Here is a 21235-nt window from a genome sequence, read left to right on the forward strand (position 1 = left end):
TCTAGCCTCTCGAACAGTGAAAAAATAGATTTTTGCTTTAAACTACCCAGTTTGTGGTAATTTGTTCCAGCAGCTCTAGGAAACTAACACTAACGTTCTCCCCCAGACCTGAAGCACTGCTGCTGACCTTTCTGTGGCTGGCCCCATTCCCATCGGCAGCCTTTACCCTCCTGCTGATCCCCAACTTTACCTGGCTCTCCATAAAATAACATCATATTTCACATGTGAACCATGCTTTCGTTGGTTTTATAGAGACAGAGTCTTGCTCTGTCACCCAGGCTGGAGTACAGTGGTACCATCCTAGCTCACTGCAGCCTTGAACTTCTGGGCTCAAGCAAGCCTCCCACTTCAGCCTCCCAAAGCACTAGGATTATAGGCATGAGCCATGCCACATGGCCAGAGTTTCAAGGCTTTTGATCTCATTTTATGATGTGAAAATTGAGGATCACGGAGATTAAGGTGATTATCCTGTGATACCATGACAAATAAGTGAAACAGCCAAGACTGAACCCAAATACTCTGACTCCTAAGCCAAAGTTCTTTTTCTTTAAATTTTTTATTGTGAGGTGTAATAACACACATATAGCAATGCACAAACACAAATGTATAGCTCAAGCAAAGCAGCACAACCCATATAAACACCATCTAGGTCAAGGAATATAATACTGCCTGCCTCCCAGGTGCCCCCTGGCAATCACTCTCCCTTTCCTCCTCCCCAAGGTTACTGCTGCCCCATGCCAGGCCAGTAATTGGACCACGCATCCCATTTCAACCTCGGTGTCACTAAGAATCATTGGAGGCAGCAGTAAAAAGATGGAAACCTGTATATGTACTGGGGGAAACCCCTGCGCTCCTTTCTCTAAGGCTCAGGATTTCCCTGAAGCTAAGCCTCTCTAGGGCTCTTCCCCATGGCTTTCTTTAGAGACGTCAAAACAAAACACAACACACAACTCTTAACTGGTCTTGACACTTTCAGAATCGTAAAAGCTGGGAGTGGCTGACAAATTTTTTTTTTAAGCAGTAAAACCATAGACTTTGAACAAGAAGGGAGGGAGAAGGGGAGATCAGAAGGTACACCCAAGGGCTGGGATCATGGATGGTTAAGGAAACAAAGCAATAATTATCAAGTCCCCGAGAATAGTCTGCCCACCACATCCCCCTCCCTTCCTCCTACCAGAGACATCTCTGCTATACCAGCAGGGGTAAGCAAGACCCACAGGAGTTTAGCCTAATCTTGCCTAGAGGCAGGCGCAAGCCACATGGCTTCTCGTCGCGCCTTCCTGTCTGAGTTTGTGATCCCTCTCTTCGCCAGGAGTCTGCACGCCTGCTGTCAGTATCAGAGGATAGATAGGGCAGGAACAGGGGAGAGTAAGAGAATAGGGACTAGTCAGAAGGTTCCAGCCAGGAAATTGAGCCATCATTCCCTTGCCTGACTTCTGGAAAGTCACTTAACGCCTCTGGGCTGCAGATCCTGCCCTCTGAAGCAAGGGCAATGGGTCAAGACCTTGTGGCAACACTGATGCAGACATGAGATGCTCCCCAGGCTCCCAGATGAAGACAGACAAACAGAAGGATCCTTTTGTAGTGGCGAGGCTTCAGCTCACACCGCCCAGGCTGCCGCAGGGGAGAATTGATGCAGCTACTTCTGCAGATGCACCTGCAAGGCAGGAAAGTGAGGGGCTCTGGAGGGAGGACAGGAGCTGGAGGGAGTGACAGCTCAACAGCTGTCGGTTACAATCAATGCCTCAATGCCACTCTCTATCTGCTGGCAGGCCTGCAGCGGCCAAGGCACTGGAAAAAGGCAAGATCATTACAGGACTGGATGGAAGGGCTATCTCTGCTCAGTTGTCTTGTCTGTTTTCCTTAAGCCAGAGTGGGTTAGATCTCTAAGCCCATGGGGAAATTCATACTACTAGGGCTGTTTTCTGGAAAAAAAAAAAATTATGGCCTGAGTTCCAAGAAGACTGGCCTTATGGCCTAGGAATTGGAAGCTTTCCATTTAGTTCTGATATCTGCTACTTAGAGTGTGCTTGAGCAAGTCACTTCCATTCTTAGTCTCAGTTTCTGCATCTGACGATAGTAACAATTTTTAATTTATTGAGCACATATTATGTGCTAGGTGATGAGCTGGATGCTTAATATGCATTCTCTGTAATATCGGTCCTTTCTACCTCATGGAGATGCTGTGAGGATCAAATAAAAAATATACTTCCTCAAAAACTTAACAGAATTACCAACGAACCAGCAATGCTACTCTGAGGTATACACCCCCAAATAATTGAAACAAAACTAGCCACTCAATAAAACACTTGTTTATGAATGCTCATAGCAACTTGATTCAAGTAGCCAAAAGGTGGAAACAACCCAAATGTCCACAACTGTAAGTAAGCCATAGTATATACACACAATGGAATATTACTCAGCCATAAAAAGGAATGGAGTACCGATACATGCTAAAACCTGCGTGTCCCTTAAAGACATTATGCTAAGTGAAAGAAGACAGACACGGAATCCCATGTTTTATGACTTATTTTATATAAATATTCAGAATAGGTAAACCCATAGAGACAGAATAGATTAATGATTACCAGAGAATCATGGGGTGTACTTCTGGAGTTACAAAAAAAAAATTGAAAATAGAGACTGGTGGTGGCTGCACAACATTGGGAATACACTAAATGCCACTGAATTGTACACTCTAAAATTGCTAATTGTATATTATGTGGATTTCACCTCAGTAAAAGATAGAAACATCTGTGTCTGTGGAAGTCTGTGCACTGTTTAAAGTCGTGGCTCAGGAGCACAGTTTCCATGTGGAGCACCCTCTGCAGGTTGTTTAGCTTTTTTGGTTTTTGATTATTTACAAATAAATAACCGCCCGCTAACTCATTCCTCTAAAATGAGAAGAAATGGGGGCAGCTTGCCTTAACTTTCCCACACAAGCATATTGCAGCCATGCTCCACTACATATGGTTGAATTCAGCCTCCTGGGTCAGTGTTGTTGCCAAACTGCAGAGGCATATGTTACCCATGCATACACTGATGTGCCCACAGGCCGTGGTGCTCGGGAGCACGCAGTTCCCACATGGAGCCCCCTCTGCAGTAAGCAAATGTGCCTGAGAGCTCCTAATTGGCCCATCTCAGGCAATGGAGGATTATCAGTGAACATGATGAGTTTCTATTAGCACCGAGCCACTTCCTACACAGCAATGCTTCATCAGGGCTCCGATAAAGGCGAGACAGGCTCCAGAGACAATAGCAAGCAGCAGGCCAGTGGAGAGTGGGAGGCTGCAGGGGCAGCCGCCATAATGCATTATGCAGGTGGGATTTGCTTTCAGCTAATTAATAGTGTGCCACACTCCCTGGCTCCTTCTCCCTAGCTGATCTCCAAGCTGATCTCCACTCCTGCCTCCCTTCAGGAGGGTCCCTGGAGAAGCAGGGATAAGAAGGGGAGCCAGAGCCCGGTAGGGATGGATATGCACCATGGGAAGAGGGGTGGCTGAATCATTGCTGCTCTCAGCACTCTGGGACTGGTGTCCAGGCCTCCTCCACTGATTGCACTGGGTTTTATACTTTACATAAAGATCCCAGCAGGGCTGAGCAGACAGGGCAGTGTTGTGGTGTTCCTGACTCATCAGGCAAAGGCTAGTTTCTTAGACTGCCAAGGAGGAGGAGTCATCAGCTCTCCTACATGCATCCCCCGTCCCTCCTCAGGACACAGAGGTCTAGCAGGCACCTGGTCACCAACCTCTGGATCAGCTGCCCTGCTGCTTCTGAGGTCACAGACCCTAATGAACCTAGATAAATTGAACCAGGTGACCCCTTTGAATTGCAAAGTTGAGAGAGGAAGTAAGTGCATGCCACTGGGCTCCTTTGCCCTGGGTTGGCGCTGCAGTTACCACACGAACTGCCAGAGGCCCTGCCAGCAGCACTCAAGGTTCCCTCGACCTGGTGGCCAAGCCTACTCAACTCCCGGATGCCATGGGCCTTAGATGATGGCTCCTTCGTGTCTCCTTGCATTTCCTCCAGGCCTGGGAGGTACTGAGGCTTCATGAGAAGCTGCTGGCAGCTGACGGCTGTGCCAAACTCAATGGCTGCCATGTGGTTGCCTCGATCATGGCACAGACAGGGATCTGGATGAGGTTTTGTGGGAAAGGAGAGAGAGCCAGTACAAGCCGGTCAAACTGCTTGACCCATCGCCCTCCCCTACACATGTGAAAAGACACACACATACGCGCACACACACACTCATCTCTGTATACAGAATACAGAAGAGAGGAGAGGGTTTGTCAGAGGTGGTCCTCTGTAGTTGGAGTGGCATCCAGCTTAAAGCCAGGAGAGGGAAGAAGACAGGAGGAAAGAAAAGAAGAAAGAGGAGGAGGGAGGGGAAGTAAACATGAAAGAAACAAGAAAAAATAGGAACACAATCTGACTTGCCTTTACCTACAGCCAGCTGGTGCTCCTTCCCATCCCTTCATCTATGTTACATTAGAAGAGGGTCTCACACAGCAGAGAGGCCACTAGTTAAAGCATCAGCTTTGTGCCTGCACCCCAGTCACTTCTTCCACTTACTTAAAATGCTGGCTGATGTTATCCCCACACATCTCTGAGCCTCCACAGGGTTCCAAGTCTAGGATTGCAGACACAGGTCTCTAAGGATAACAGTATGATTAGGCAAGCACATCTCCCAGCTAACCTTTCAATTCTTTATTTCCTTCCAAATAACAGCACTTGTTCATGTCAAATCCCACTAATTGGTGATGCTAGCTCCTCTCCTTCTACAAATCCACAGTAACCAGCTACAGACCAAGGCCTTTCTGACTTAGAGGACGGCCTCCTGCTCCCTGCTTCCTCCCACTCCTCACTGCCTCCTCCTCGGCTCCCTTCCTAGTCATGCCTGCGGCTCTCTTCCCTCCTGTTGAGGCAAGATGGTATGTCTGGCAGCTGTTAACTCGTTGCAGTTTATCAAACTGCTATCTACAATGTCCTAGGCATGGGTGCAGAGCTGGGGGAGCTGTTCCTTCAGTAATGTCAGTACAAACCAGGACCAAAGTCAAAAAATTGGGCAAGGATACAGAAAGAAAGAAAAGGTTAAAAAGGAAAAGCCCTCCTCTTATGTACCCTCCATGTTTGGTTTTCATGGAAACCTGGTTCTGGTGGACAGAGAGGACAGGCTAAGACAGGCCCATTGCAGTAGATAGGGTGGGTCCTGGTATGGCCCACCACGATCTGGCAGGAAGCTGGATGCCACATGGAGACCCCAGGGGCAGATCTTTCGGAGTTGAGGCTTTCTGGGAGAGCTCTTTTTCAACTCGCATTCCCAGGTGGGGAGAGCTGACTCTTTCAGACAAGTATGAGTGGTAATGCAGGTCTCAGGGCAAATGCTGAGTGCCTCAGCGGCCACTCCTTTCCGCCACTGGTGAGGAGGGAGCCTTGGCAGTAAGAGAAGCATGGATGGTGAGGGGTTGGCAGTGGCTGTGAGAAGCCCAGGATAATCTTTCTGTATATTTCTCTGAGAAGGATCACTGACAATAGCTCCTGGTGGCCCTCAGGCAGGTGTTGTAGTCAAAAGAACCCTGACTTTGGTCCCAATTAACTCCATCCATTCATTTGTTCATCCATTCATTCATTCATTGGTACTATATGCCAGGTACTGGGCTTGTGCTGAAATCTCAGTTCATCGAAGATTCAAATGATTAATTGAGGCTGGACACAGAGGCTCACGCCTATAATCCCAGCACTTTGGGAGGCCAAGGCGGGCGGATCCCTAGGTAGAGAGATCGAGAACATCCTGGCCAACATGGTGAAACCCCATCTCTACTAAAAATACAAAAAATTAGCTGGGTGTGGTGGCACACACCTGTAATCCCAGTTACTCCAGAGGCTGAGGCAGGAGGATCACTTGAACCCGGGAGGTGGAGGTTGCAGTGAGCCGAGATTGCACCACTGCACTCCATCCTGGTGACAGAGCAAGACTGCATCTCAAAATACAAAACAAAACAAAAACAAATGATGAATTGATTCAAAAGATTGAAATGATGTAGGTAGAGGACCTAGTCTAGAGTCTTAAAAAATATTCATTCCCTCTTAGTTCTCCAGAAAGAGGGCACCTCCTTCTAATCCTACACCCCACACCCCAGTGATCTCCTTAAACCAGAACGCATTTGCTCCTAGAAGATGCTATTTCATTGAAGTTGATGAAATGGGGAGCTGGAGAAAGAGGTGCCAATGGAGAGAGGGATAGGTCTGAAAAAATGTAACAGGCCAGATAGAAATGCCTTAAAGTGGTGAAGTTTGAGAACTTCTCATGAGGCTGGTTGCTGGCAGGCAGATGGGGGAGAAGCAAATTCTCCCATAGGGTGTGTTTCTTAAAGTGATTGGAAATTTAAGAAGTAGGAGATGGGAGAGGGAGTGAATCTTTCTGTATCTTGATTGAAGATCAAAACAATTTCTCTTCTTGCAAATTCCCTTAGAAATACAGCCTCATAGGGATTGGGAAAGGAATTTGTTTCTTCACAAAGCTTACCAAGCAGCCTGGCTGGGAGCCATCTGGCAGTTTTCCCAGCAGGAAAGTTGTAGAAGAAGCAACAGTGCCCCCCAAGAAGCTACAGCAAAAGACATAGGGACATAGGGAGATGGGTATGTGAGTTCCTGCCCCAAGGAACCCTATAGCCAAGGTGCTTTCCCAAGATGCAAACAGGCAGCTCTCGGAGCTCTCCCTCCAGTGGCTGAGGACCTGACCAGTCAAGGAGAATGGCCTAAAACTGTGCCACTCAAGTTGGGACAGCTAGGAGTTCATAAAACCCCAGAGAAGCATGGTGGGTCTAGAGAACCATTTTTATTCAAGGAGCTTTGGGGAGGCAGGAAAATTCTATTGAAATGAACATGAATGTTTGGTAAGATAAAACACAAACTTTGCATGATTTGTTAACATCAAATGTGAGATTTTTGTCTTGAGTGGGCTGCTTTAGATTATGCCCCTTGATCACCAGGAGGTACACAATCATCCTTCTATCCCTTTCTGGTTATTTCTTAAAGAAAATTTTGAACAACCCCTCTTTTCAGAGCTAGACGTTTAAAGATTATTTTAGAGGTCATTGTGTCCATCCCTCACCTCTGGATAGCACTCTCAAACCTGACTACACACTAAAATCATCAAATAAAATCATCAATAAAAAGGATGCCAGGCACCGTCTGCAGAGATTCTGACCTGGAGGGGAGCCTGATGTGGGTGTTTTCCAAAGCTCCTCGGTGGTTCTGATGTGTGGCCAGGGCTAAGAACCATTCCTCCTTTATTTAACTGAGTGTGGTGGCATGCACCTATAGTCCTGGTTACTTGGGAGACTGAGGTGGGAGGATCACCTGAGCCTTGGAGGTTGAGGCTATAGTGAGCCATGATTGTGCTACTGCACTCCAACCTGGGAGATACAGAGAGACCCTTTCTCAAAAAAAAATAAATAAATAAAAGAGGGGGAGTGAGAGAACCATCCCTCTTAAATGAAGGGCTGTACTGTCAGAAGCTTAGAGGTTTCGGGTGTGCTAAATCCCTACTTCTGTTTTGTCTCACAAATGTCAGGTATGTCCTCTCTTTTCTTTCCAAGCTGCCACCACCAACATTCCTACTAAAATAATCTTCCCTTCGATTTTTTGATAGATTAGGACATAGGGTCCTCCTTTCTACCCACCAACTAGTCTCTGGACAAACACCCAAGGCAAGCACTTTCTAAGCATCTAGCATATGCCAGATATATGCTGGATACTTACAATTGTTTCAAAACCACCCACTGAGATAGGTGTTAGTCATCCCCACTCTACACATAAGGAATCTGAGGACCAAAAAAAATTAAGGAAATGTTCTAGATTTCTAGAATTCCAAACCATTCCGTCCAACCCAAAATTCACTCCCTTTCCAAGACAACAATGATATATTGGCTTTCCGAAATAGATCCCTCTTTTTAAGAGGTTTTCTTTATCTTAAAAATTGTCTAACTATTGCTTTACCATAAGGACTATACACAGGCAAACAGACAATGGAAGAAACTAGAGTTAAAGAAATCTCACACATTACTAGGGGTCATTATTCTGGGTCTTCACTGAACTCTGAACTCCAATGGAACTAGAATCCAAGTTCTTAGACCTTTGGATGGGCACATGGGGCATGTCATGCTTCTCACCTTGAAGAAATGTCGCCACCCATCCCAGGTAGGAGCTACCCTGTCTCCTTTGCTCAAGGGAATTCAAAATGATGCTACTGTTTAAGTGGCATTCTTGATCAACTCTTCCCCCAACTCCAAACTTGATTCTTAAACTGCTAAGACTCAGGACATCTCTTCTGGGACGCTCTGTACTTGGTTCTTAGATGCTGACCTTTTCCATGACCCACTGTGATATGGTCTGGCTCTGTGCCCCACCCAAATCTTATTTTGAATTGTAGCTCCCACAATCCCCATGTGTTGTGGGAGGTATTTCATGGGAGGTGATTAAATCATAGGGTCAGTCCTCCCATGTTGTTCTTGTGACAGTGAGACAGTGAGTGAGTTCTCATGAGATCTGATAGTTTTATAAGGGCTTTTCCCCTTTTACTCAGGACTTCTCTCTCCTGCCACCACATGAAGAAGAACATGTTTGCTCCCTCTTTTGCCATGATTGTAAGTTTCCTGAGGCCTTCCCAGCCATGTGGAACTGTGAGCCAATTAAACTGTGAGTCTTTCCTTTATAAATTACCCAGTCTCAGGTATTTCTTCATAGCAGCATGAGAACAGACTAATATACCCTGTGTAAGTAAAATATTTTCGTATCTATCCCCTGAAGATATTTTTCCATAGCTGTAGACAGTTCTGCACCAAGCCTTCCCTGTTCTCTTGCTCTTCTTGGGGATTTGATGATTCCGGTCACCAAAAGTCCTGCTGTACCCTTGGCTAGCTTCTCTCTGGTTTAAGTTACCAAAGTAGATTTACTAGTCTTTGGTAAAATCTAACTTCTTCACCTTTCATTTAGTCAACTAAGGGTTAGAATGGGCCTACTACAGACCAGCACTTGGCCAAGCACTGTGCTAACTTTTGAAGGCACAACGTCATTGCCTCTTTCCTCAGGGAGCTTCCAATCTATTAAAATAACCAAGAGTGGCTGCTGCCGAAGGGCCATCACATGGCAGCCTCTCTACTAGGAGGCTTTATTCTTTGTCTCATTTCATCCTCCTGATGGCTAACAAGGTTATGGTTATTGTCCCCATTTTATGAATGAGGACACTGCGTCTCATTGATGCTTAAGCAATTAGCCCAAAGTCACAGAGCTAGTCAGTGGTAGGGCTGGAATTTGAGCATATAACTACATTCCAAGCCCATGCTTTTTCCTCTACACTGGAAATTCTATATAGCATAGTGGTTAGAAACGCAAACTCTGGAAACAGCCAGACTTAAGTTTAGAATCCCAACTTGGCTATTTAATTACTATCCAATCTTGAACAAATTAACTAACTTTCTTTCCTGAACTTCGATTTCCTCATCTGTAAAAATAAGGTATGATAATACCTATCTCAGGGTTGTGGTGAGAATCTCAGAAATGGTAGCTGGTATTTTAGCTAACTTAGAGCTAAACTATTTTAGAGCTAATATCTAGGACTGGCATGTTAGAGCTAATATCTGGGTCTGTTCTCTCCTGCAGTCATGTAATTTCCTTAATAGCATCCTGGAAGCTGGTCTGTCTTATGTTGGTTTCTTCCAACAGCCCTCAGCACAGTCTGAGGGACACCATTAGTTCTTGGCTCATTTGCAGAACAAAGGTGAACATCACGTAGAGTCACTGAATGGTCAAATCCTCTAGCCTTCAGGTTTTAGGTTATCCCCTCTGCCTCCTTCCTTATTCAAGTATCTCTCCCTGAATGACCCTCGTTTCCTGACTCAAATACACTCATACCTTCTACAAAGAGGTCTTCTGGAATCCATCATGTCATCATCATGTTAACAATATCAAGCAAGCAGTAAACACACAGTAAAAATAAGAGATGCTATCCATTAAAAGAGAGAGGTTGTTCTCTGTCTTCTTTTTAAACAGTTTATTGCTAAAAGGAAATTCTAAAACCCTCAGGCATCTTCTAGAACTGGGAAGTTGAGGTATTTCTCCTACTGCAGTTCAAAGAAAACAAGTATTTCTCCAGCTCCAACATATTCATGGCTCTCATCCTTCTGGAAAGAGGACACTCTCCATGATGAGGACTTCTAATGACCCTTTGGTGCCAAAGGAATAGAGAAAAACATCTCTCTTGGAAGCTTTGGGACACCATTGTTGGGTGCCAATGTAGCCAAGACTTTCCATCGAAACATCAGACTAGGAAAAACTCCCTCGCTGGCATCAAGAGTTTTCAGGATGGGCCACCAGCAGGGTCTGAATTGTATAATATCGCCATGGTCATCTTTCTGCTGACCTCTGTATATTCAATTCAAGAAATCTGGTTGGGTGGATTTTCAGTCATACCCTCTTGCCCTCCACCTTCCCTAAGTTATCTGGGATCAGAGGCTGGGTCATGAAAACAACAGTTGTTGAGTCTTGTGGGGGATGAGGAGGAAGGAAGGGGTTGGTGGCCACAAGAACGTCACTGTGTCTTTGCTGGTAGGAATTTGAGTCAGAAGGGACTTCATTTCTCCCAGACAGGGTGGGTCCAGCATCAGAGGCAATGAACTTTGCCTAGTGATTGTGGCTTAACCTGTACTTTTCTGGGTAGGGAGGAAATAGCAGTGGCCTGAACCCCTGGAAAGTCTAAAGGTTTTCCTGGCCTGGTTGGTGGTGGTTTTTCCAACCAGCATTGAGTACTGAAGACAGACAGACTCTGTGGGGAGCCAAAAATACAATTCCTTTCATAACCCTTTACTGACTGCCTACTAAGTGCCAACACATTGTGTGCCCAGCTGGGACAGGGGCTACAGAAATGCATGACATTTTCTCTCTCTTTAGTCTAGTGACTGCATAGTACTGGCTAGACACCCCCTAAAAGATACTGGTGTCCTCCTTCACATGTGGACTCCCTCAGCAAGCAATCTGGTGGACATCAATATCTCATTCTTGGCTTCCCATGTTGAAAACAAGCTCTGCGGGCCTAGATCCAGGAACCAGGCAAACAAAGCAGCAGTGGTCAAAATGGAGGTAAAAACCTCCACTAAAGATTAGAGAAAGGAACTTTTGAACAGTGGGTGGTTCCCTGGAACTCTGCCTCCTGAGCTGGTCCCAATCATCCCTTCCCATCCTTCCTTCATCCCAGGCCTGCCTTGAAACCGGATGGATAGCTAAAGACCTGGTGCACATCTTACCGCTTTAGAAATGGCCAAAAACCCCATGGAGATACTGCCTTTTTAGTGGTGACTGGTTGGGAAGAATCCTGTCACTATTTGGTTCCCAGACTTTACTAACTTTCATTGTTAGTAAATGCAGAATTAGTCAGCGTGCTGGAATTAAAAAAAATAAACATCTGTACCCAATGGTGAATCTGTCCAGGCTATCTAGGCTCATTTAAAAGTGTTTCCCGGGCTCGGTTGCCAAGATCAGTGTCCTCCATTGAAAAGTGACTGCTTTCTGGACTCAAAAATGACTAGAAAGTTATCCGTGCATTATTCATAAGCATTTTCACAGTAAGGCCATTCTGCTTCACTTATGAGGGCAGAGTTTGCTGCATCCAGATCTGCTTTATTATAAGCAGGCGTTATTCTTTGTGTCTCCAACACTTAGGATCATGCTTGACACATAGTATATACTCAAATTTATTAAATGGAAATGAAATATGGGTGGGCTGAGGAAGAGAACCCCTATACCCCAGCCCCCTCTCACCTTTGAACTCCCCTGCCCCCGAATTCAGGCAGACTGGGCAACGGTAATTAATTGAGTTTCATCTTAGTTGAGGCCAGCCCAACAGCAAGGTAGTCATTGCCCCTCCACTCTGCCAATTCTCTGTGCTAGAGTCAGAGGAAAGTGTGTGTGCTTTGAAGTCATGTAGACCAAGGTTCAGATCCTTGTTTTGCCACTTACCAGCTGGTCACTTTATATCACTAAAACCCTAATTCCTTGGCTGAATGCAGGGTCAAAAAAAAAAAAAATTAATCCTGACAGAATGAGGTGACACAACAGAGGCAGGTCGGAGTCACTGCCGTCGCCATGAGCCGTGGTAACCAGCGTGAGCTTGCCGGCTAGAAGAATAGGAAAAAGCAGAGTGACTCAGTTAAGGGAAAACGCCGAGATGACGGACTTTCTGCTGCTGCCGCAAGCAAAGGGGCTCAGATACCAAGCAGTAGAAGCAGAAAAAGGCAAAGAAGAAGAAGGAGGAACCCGAGTAGCTTTGTGACTTCATGTCCAACCCTCCTGCCCTTCGCCTGTGTGACTGGAGCCAGTCCCACCACGGTCACGTTTCCTCCTGCAATGCCCGCAGGTCACAGCCCCCATGGCCTCTTTTTGCCCTGAGTCTGCAGCGGGTCCCTTTTGTGCTTCCTTCCCCTCCAGTAGCCTCTCTCCCCTTGGCCACTCCCAGAAGTGGCGGGTGGGGGGTTACTCCTTCCCAGTGTTTTTTTATTCCTGTGGGGCTCACCCCAAAGTATTAAAAGTAGCTTTGAAAAAAAAAAAAAAAACTAATTCTAATGCAAAATATCTACTGTTATCATTGATAACATAAGTAAACCACCTAGTCTATATTAGGTGGTCAGAAAAGACTCATTCATTAGGTTTCATCTTTTTGAAATCTCTTCTTAAATTCTGAGAAGAGTGGGTCCCTGACAAGGCCCTTTCTGACAGCCCTCATGCTAAGTCAACAGCTCAAACCTACTGGAGAAACCAAAAGCACCATCTGCCTCGACACCTCTAAATTCTTCAAATTCAAGTCATCTCAGGGTTTCTCAGTTGGTATTTTTTTAAGATAAAGGTGTTTCTTTGATGTTGACATAAGCCAGTTAACATACTTGAGGAGAGAACATTTAGGACACATGAGTTTATCTAAACTACCAAGATTCTGTGTGATCCACATTATAATGGTTCTCAAATGTTTTCTTCTAGCCTCTAAAGTCCAAATTCAGATTCATATGTCCAATGGTCTACAGGCATCCCCAAGGGAATGCCTGGCAGGTATCTTTAACAGCATATCCAAAACATAACTTGGGTTTTCTACCCAACTCGGTCCCACATCACCTTTCCCATGTCAAGAAATGTTACCACCACCCACCCAGTTGCTCAAACTAAAATTCTAGGAATCATCCTTGACTTTTCCTAACTCCTCAAGCCTTGTCAGTTCTTTGTCTAAAATATAAGATCTGCTCTTGCATTGCACCAGTCCAATCTGCCATTACCTCTTCTTGAGGCTGGGCTGGAGCCTCCCCGCTTCCACCCTGGCCTCCCTTCTCCACACAGCAGCCCCTCCTACATGCTTTTAAAATGTAAATTAGATCCCACGCAAATCAGTTCCCATGGCTTCTCCTGCTTGAAACATGTTGTTTTTTAAACATTCAGAATAGGCAGGGCAGGGTGGTTCACGCCTGTAATCCCAGCACTTTGAGGGGCCAAGATAGGTGGATCACCTGAGTTTAGGAGTTCGAGACAAACCTGACCAATATAATGAAACCCTGTCTCTACTAAAAATACAAAAAATTAGCTGGGCGTGGTGGCATGGTGGTATGCTCCTGTAGTCCCAGCTACCCAGGAGGCTGAGGCAGGAGAATGGCTTGAACTTGGGAGACGGAGGTTGCAGACAGCAGAGATCGTGCCACTGCACTCCAGCCTGGGCATCACAGCGAGAATCCTTTTCGATCTCCCGACCTCGTGATCCGCCCACCTCGGCCTCCCAAAGTGCTGGGATTACAGGCATGAGCCACTGCACCCGGCCAGGATTCCTTCTCAAACCAATAAACAAACAAACAACAACGACAACAAAAATTTAGAATAAAAACCAAATCATTTCCATTGCCGGAAAGTCCTTTCATGTTACAGCTCCTGCCCAGCTCTCTGACCTTGTCTTTCCCTGGCTTAGGAACGCCATGGCTGTGAAATGGGTAGGACAGAGTGAGCATCAGCTATGTGCCAGGTCAGGAGCCTCACGCACATCACCTGATACAGTCCTTGCTACAACCCAGCAAGGTAAGTGTTATTAACTCTGAACTCGTTGTGAGCATCAAGTGGAAGTGGATGATGCTAGTGCATAAGTAGTGATCAACAAATGTTGGAGTCTCTGCCTTTCTTTTTGTTCCAGTGGTGGAGGTGGGCAGGACCTGTAGCCCAGAAAAGTCTACACTGCTTAGGGGTAGAATTGGAACCAGAGCCGGCTGTCCCTTGTCATGCATGCTCCCTTATCCACGAGCCTGATGACCTGTCTATAGGCAGAGCTGAGAAGGGTGAGTTCTGGCTCTCTGGGGGAACTTGTGGGTTGCTGAAGGAGTTAAGATGCCTCTTACCAAACCCTGGCCCTCCCCATCCCTGCATCTGCCTTTGTGGCTTTAATGAGAAATCCAGGCGCTTCTTAAGAGACTGTACAAATAACTTCTAGAGCGCCACTAACTCATTCAGCAGAAAGAGACCCAGGGCTGCCAATGTTTCAGGGAAGATAAGTGAGTGGAAAAAAGGTGATTTTTATAGCGTCAGGCGGACAGAAGGATTTGCGTGGTTGAGTGTGAGCTCCGCCCCTGCAGCAGTGCTGAAAAAACCAGGATCCGGGCTCCTCAGCCCCTCTTCACAATATTTGATTAGGAATTTGGGGCGGGACCCTGGTCTGGCACAGACGCGCACACTCTCAGTAGACTCTCTCACTCTTCTCTCTCTCTTCCTCTCTCACACATTCTCCAACCCAAGGAGGCCAGACTGAGGGACGTGGTCACTCTCTGAAAGGTTCAACTCAAGGTAAGTATAGTCGTTTTACTTCGGATTTGTCCCTAGCATTTTCTTAAAAAGAAATAAAGGAAAAGTGGTAGAGGATAGGGGAGATGGGGAGGCAGGGAGGGTTCATTCCTCCTTCTCCACATCTGGACCATGACCCCAGGGATGCTGGAGAGTGGCAAAGAGGGTGTCTGAGGGAGGAGTTCCAGCCCTGTACATTTCTCTTACAGTTCCTTTATGGGTGCTGAGGGGACCTCCAATTCTCAGGCATGAAAAAATGAAGGACCTTCTGTCTAGGCAAGCTTCTTCCCTGCTACTCATAAATCGCACCACGCTGGGAGTGTGGGCATTTTGAAGGGTATTTCAAGACCTGGATGTCCCTGCAATCTCTCTTATAGAGGGGTTTGGTACATAAATGCTATTATGGGAGAGGGGGAAGGTTTTGTGTAGAGAGAGTGTGTGTGTGTGTGTGTGTGTGTGTGTGTGTGTGTGTTTGGCGTGGAAGGGAGAGAATAAAAAGAAGTGTTGAGAACTGGCCATGTCCAGGGAGCTGTGGATTGAGGTGGGGATGCAATCCAGGTGAGGGGATGGCCTCTGGCTTGACCTTCTCCACTGATAGGAGGGAGAGCTCTTTCTCTAGAGTGGAGATATGAAAGAACAGCAGTAGCTCCTAAGTAAACTTCCCCCAACTGATAGAGTGGCAGTCCTGGAAACTTTTGACCTTACAGAAACTCTGAGCACAGGAGGACCTCTAGCATTATGGGAAACAATGTAAGAGTATGCAACCCTGAAGCAACATTGCTAAGAGATGGGGTAGGGTAAGGAGAGGCATAAGATCCCCATCAAACCCTTTCAGCAGCCATGGCTGTAAGAAGAGGCTGAAGTGGGAAGGGTGCACAGCCCCTAGAAAGCTGAGTCTGAAGGAGAAGGTGGCTCTTGTCTGCCAAGATGCCCAGTCTGAAAGAAGGAGAAATGGAGACAGAGGCTCACTGTGCCAGCCCTCCAGACAGCCACCTTGGTCCTGCAACAGCCCAGGGCTGTGCATGGAAAAATGCTCTGTTGGCAGCGGGCCGCTCCATTCGTCTTCTCTCCTGGCCAGAGCCAGGGACCAGCCAGCTTGCCCAGGCAGTGGGCAGTTGGGTCAGCTTCTCCAAAACACTGTGGCTCTTTGTCTGAGGCCTGAGGCTGCCTGTGGGTGAGCCAGGGTGCCTGCTTCTCTGCAGCCTAGGAACTGATGGGATGAAGTGGGCCCAAGGAAACCATTTTGAGGGAACAGAGAGGTCTGGGATGGATGGTGGTCAGAAGGTAACTCTGTTGAGTATCACAGTTGGGGTCTTTCCCATCAGTTCCCTGGATCTGATGACGCTGGCTTTTATACTCCTTTCTTTCTCCTATTTACAGTTGCCAACCCCAGTAGGCCCAACAGCAACGTGAGGGCTGTATGTGACTCTTCCAGGCCAAGAAAGGTTCTAAGGTTTCTCTGTCCAAGGGTGACACTCAGGAAGATGCCCACTGCCCACAAGAGTATGTCATGCATTGGCTATAGGTAACCAGGGTAGGGTACCCAGGCCACCCCTAGTCTCTTACCTTCCATACCTTTAGCTTCCCTCTCAGATGACATCAGACCGCACATTTCCTCTTCAGTCTGCCCTGTTCCTATCTCATTAGCATAACAGGCCCAAAAGCAACAGGCTACCAGCAATGTGGGGACATAGACACGGAGCCTGGTCATCTAGGTGTCATCGCTGGGAGCAGGTAGCTTGGGAAAGGAGAGGGGAATGTCAGGATCCCACCTCAAGTCGCTTTCCCTTGAGCATACACAAGAATTTCCAATCTCTAGCTCTTCTTTTGGTGTACCTCATTCATTTCTCTTGGCCCCACATGGCTCTTGCATGATGCCCATGGTACAGCATGAGAAGTGCTAACACCTTACTGGGCACTATGGAAGAGAGAAGCAGAATAACTCAGACTCCACACACTGAGTACCTGCTTTAGAAGACAAGTGCCACACCCAGTGCCAGGGTCCCCAGTCTGGAAAGGATTTGTAACTGCTGTGTGAAGACCTTGTCCCAGCCAAGTTGCATGTGTAGCCACAAACTGCTAACCAGTGAGTTTCCTCACTCAGCAGACTGTTACAGATGATGGCATTTCGGAGGGCAACCTGAGCCTTGTGGTGGCTGCAGAGGGACCACACTCCTCCCCAGACACTCAAGACCAAAAACTCCCAGCCTGCCCAAGAGACCAAAAGTTTGATTTTCCAGATATAGTTCAGCTTTTCCCCTTTGATGTGTCAAGTGGCTTCTGGAGGTCTCCCATAGACATGGAAAGGGCTTTCTCCTTGGACTCTTAGAAAAATACAATTTCCCTGGAGCATCCAAACTGGATTTGGGTTCAGATCTGAAGAGCATCCCACTACTATCCTCACCACCACACCACAAACACAGGGATTGCTGTCGGCTTTTCAGCTTTCCCACAGGACTTTCAGGGTGCTAGAGGCGCCTAAGAATCTGCCCCTCCAAAAAACATGCAGCCCTTCCCACTCAAAGACTCTGTCTGTGACTCTATGACCAGGGGAAAATGCCCTTAACTCACCCCAAATAGCCATGGTCCGGCTGGACCAAGTGCAGAACCAGCCTGGGAGGAGGCACCAAAGAAGCAAGAGCAAGGCTCCTGCTCTCAGATGTTTGACACTGAAGTCAGCTCTGCATAGCTCAAAGCCTAAGGCTTGCCTTCTCTGCCTCACTGCCTCTGTGGAGTCTCATTCATTCTGGCTTGCTCTGTTCTCTCCCTCTTCTTGCAGAGACAAAATGCAGTGGACCTCCCTCCTGCTGCTGGCAGGGCTCTTCTCCCTCTCCCAGGCCCAGTATGATGATGACCCTCATTGGTGGTTCCACTACCTCCGCAGCCAGCAGTCCACCTACTACGATCCCTATGACCCTTACCCATATGAGACCTACGAGCCTTACCCCTATGGGGTGGACGAAGGGCCAGCATACACCTATGGCTCTCCATCCCCTCCAGATCCCCGCGACTGCCCCCAGGAGTGCGACTGCCCACCCAACTTCCCCACAGCCATGTACTGTGACAATCGCAACCTCAAGTATCTGCCCTTCGTTCCCTCCCGCATGAAGTATGTGTACTTCCAGAACAACCAGATCACCTCCATCCAGGAAGGTGTCTTTGACAATGCCACGGGGCTGCTCTGGATTGCTCTCCATGGCAACCAGATCACCAGTGATAAGGTGGGCAAGAAGGTCTTCTCCAAGCTGAGGCACCTGGAGAGGCTGTACCTGGACCACAACAACCTGACCCGGATGCCTGGTCCCCTGCCTCGATCCCTGAGAGAGCTCCATCTCGACCATAACCAGATCTCACGGGTCCCTAACAATGCTCTGGAGGGGCTGGAGAACCTCACAGCCTTGTACCTCCACCACAATGAGATCCAGGAAGTGGGCAGTTCCATGAGGGGCCTCCGGTCACTAATCTTGCTGGACCTGAGTTATAACCACCTTCGGAGGGTGCCTGATGGGCTGCCCTCAGCTCTTGAGCAGCTGTACATGGAGCACAACAACGTCTACACCGTCCCAGATAGCTACTTCCGGGGGGCGCCCAAGCTGCTGTATGTGCGGCTGTCCCACAACAGTCTAACCAACAATGGCCTGGCCTCCAACACCTTCAATTCCAGCAGCCTCCTTGAGCTAGACCTCTCCTACAACCAGCTGCAGAAGATTCCCCCAGTCAACACCAACCTGGAGAACCTCTACCTCCAAGGCAATAGGATCAATGGTGAGACCTTGGCAAAGGGAGGCGGGGACTGGCTGTCTATTTCACTTGAAAGACACTATTCTGAGTGCTAGTGGCAAAACAAAAGAAATAGAAGTAGGGGAACCAGACAACACAAATGAAGCAACCTGACAACCAAGCCACACCCCTGTACAAAAGAGAATACACTTATACTAAATAGCAGTGCTAAGACAATTCAGTGGGGAGTGGGTTGGTACAGAAGAAGACTTTCCAGGAGAGGTAAGTTTCATTCCAGGTCTTCAGAGATAAGCGGGCATGGGTTGGAGGGATGCAGGATGAAGCCATTCTGGGACGGAGGCTTGCCACAAAGGAGCCAGCCATTTTCACAAGTCACCTGTCAATGTAGGGGACAGCCAGGAAATTGCATATGTCTGAGAGGAAGGGGTCACGTGTCGAGGAGCAGTAAGAGATGAGTCCGGAGAAGTTTAGGAGGGAATAGTTCAAAGGGAGGGAGATTTAAGTTTCTGTCTTGGGAGAATGGTGAGTTGAAGGCTGTTACTTACTCACTGTCCCAGAAGAGGATGAGCTCTCTTTTTCCACCTGATCTACTCTTGTGTCTACAGCCTGGTCTTGTGTTTTGGTGTTTATTTGTTTTTTAAACATAACAGTTGGTGGACAAAAATGTGCAGCCTTTCAGAGCCGAATGCGGCACTTGTTCTGGTCAGTTCTTCCTGGAGTACAAGGAGCCCCTGGTGGTAGGGCAGAGATCCTTCCTAGGGTAACATGAGCCTGACTAACACCAAGCCTAGGACACCGGGCTTCCTGTTTCATAAGCACTTCCCTGCAATGCCCAAAGGAAAAAAAAAAAAGACTGCCTCCCTGACTCTAAGAAATATTCATTTTAGATGGAATTATCTAGCTGATTTTCAGCTCCCTTTCGTCTTAGGATCTTGTATTCAGAACATGCTTACATTGCCCCAGGGCCTCTGATGTCTTAATCCCAGCTGGAAGGTGGGAGCCAGCACTTAACCTCCCTTCCTCTGTCAGCAAAGTCCTCTTCCTTCTGGTGAAGGGAGGACTCATTAGTGACCACTGGCAAAGGGCTTTGAAGTGGAGCCTGCTGAGATAGAACAGCACCATCAAAGCGCTGAGAAGGACTGAGTCGTCATCCTCTCCCTCTCATTCCTTTCTCCCCCTGTGCTCAGGGAACAGATCAGTCATTGAGCAAGATGTTAACAAGCTGGACAGCCCTCTGAGTGAAAGAGGTACCAACTCCAAAGGGCAATTTGGGAGTTGACAGTTGGGTGGGCAAAGCAAAGAGGCATCTGTCTGGACCTTTAGTTTGAAGTGCCTGATACCATCATGTACAGCCTAAACTCTTTTTTATTAAAACCTCTCTTTCTTTGGGGTCTTCTTATTCCCAAGGTGGGGGTTGAGGGGTCCTCTAAGACATCTTGAATATGTTGCATGCTGCAGACATTTGACATTTCCTTGTGGCTGTCTATCATCACACCAGCAGTTACCGCTACTTACCTGCCACACACTCTGAATCCAGGAGCAGTCACATCAGAAATGTCATGTCGTATGCTGTGCTTCATCCAAGTTTGACCTTGAAACTGTGACAGCAAAGAGCAGCTGTCATGGGAAAGAATCTATTAGCACCTACCCATACAATCAGAGAAAGTTAGGGTGGAAAGGGCTTCATCACAGCCTCTTATCATCGTTCTGCCTTCATGCAGAACCACATCTGCCACTCAAATGGGAGGTGGACCACCTCTTCCAGATGCTTGTCAGAAAATAAAATTAGTGCAATTTCCTAAGATCCTGCAAAAAAATTGTCTGTTCAGTCAAACAACCCCAAAATTTTCAGTGTCTACTCCTGAATTAATTCTTGTGGAATTTAAGTCCAAGATCCATGACGAGGTGCTATTTAGTCTTTCTCAGCCTTCTTTTTAGACAAAATAACACCAATGCTTTGTTTTCCTTAAAGCAGTGAATTAATATATGTAAAGTGCTTTGTCCAGGGCCTGGCATAGAATTTAAAAACTAATGATAGCTATTATTATTAGCCTTTCTTCTCATTGCCACTTTAAAGTTAGACAGGCAGTTTTTGTTGTTGTTTTGGGGAAAGAGAGACGCAGAGAAGGTAAAGTCATCTCTAAAGGTCCCCCAGACAATGTAGATTAGAACCGTGACCTAAAGGGCCTAGAGCCAGACATCTCTGACTGAGAATGGTGAGGAATATCTCTCTGGTGCAGACCACTAGCAGGAAAACAACTCCCCAAGCTCAGCCCTTTCTCCTACAGCAAACATGAGGGACATCTCCCTGCAAACCAGTCAGGGACTTGGGGATGGGGGGGTGGGTGGAGGTGGGATTGAAACACCTTCTGAGAGAGGAGCTAAAAGAAGAACAGGAGCTCAGGGGTGCACAGGGGAATCAGACGTGGTCCTCTCCTCCCCACTTCCCTCTTCCATCGGTATCTCCCTCAGTTTTTCCAGCCTGGCAAGAACACAGCTCGGAATGTTATTCGGAAGCTTTGAGATCCAGTGGAGTAGGGCGGGTGCACCAGTAGGAATTTGGAAAGACTTATGTCAGTATTTAATTTGGGCTAGAAAAATGTCCTCCAGTGCCTCCACGCAGAAGCCTGTCCTATTC

General features: G+C 47.2%; 1 protein-coding gene and 1 pseudogene across 2 annotated transcripts in view; both read left to right on the plus strand.

Moving 5' to 3' along the window:
* Positions 1-12141: 12141 nt before the first annotated feature.
* On the plus strand, positions 12142-12320 carry LOC105547077 (annotated as a pseudogene).
* Positions 12321-14401: 2081 nt separating this feature from the next.
* FMOD (fibromodulin) overlaps positions 14402-21235 on the plus strand; it is a 10928-nt gene continuing 4094 nt past the window's right edge. The window contains exons 1-3 of one of the 2 annotated variants that reach the window (XM_011990484.1): positions 14801-14859; positions 16237-16381; positions 17636-18621. In XM_011990484.1, the coding sequence (XP_011845874.1) occupies positions 16341-16381; positions 17636-18621 (1027 nt within the window). In that variant the 5' untranslated portion in view covers positions 14801-14859; positions 16237-16340. Of the gene's footprint in view, positions 14860-16236; positions 16382-17635; positions 18622-21235 lie in introns of both variants that reach the window. The other variant, XM_011990485.1, reaches the window with a different exon arrangement.

Source organism: Mandrillus leucophaeus, unplaced genomic scaffold, assembly GCF_000951045.1.
Source record: "Mandrillus leucophaeus isolate KB7577 unplaced genomic scaffold, Mleu.le_1.0 Scaffold38, whole genome shotgun sequence".
In the NCBI taxonomy this organism is placed as follows: domain Eukaryota; kingdom Metazoa; phylum Chordata; class Mammalia; order Primates; family Cercopithecidae; genus Mandrillus; species Mandrillus leucophaeus.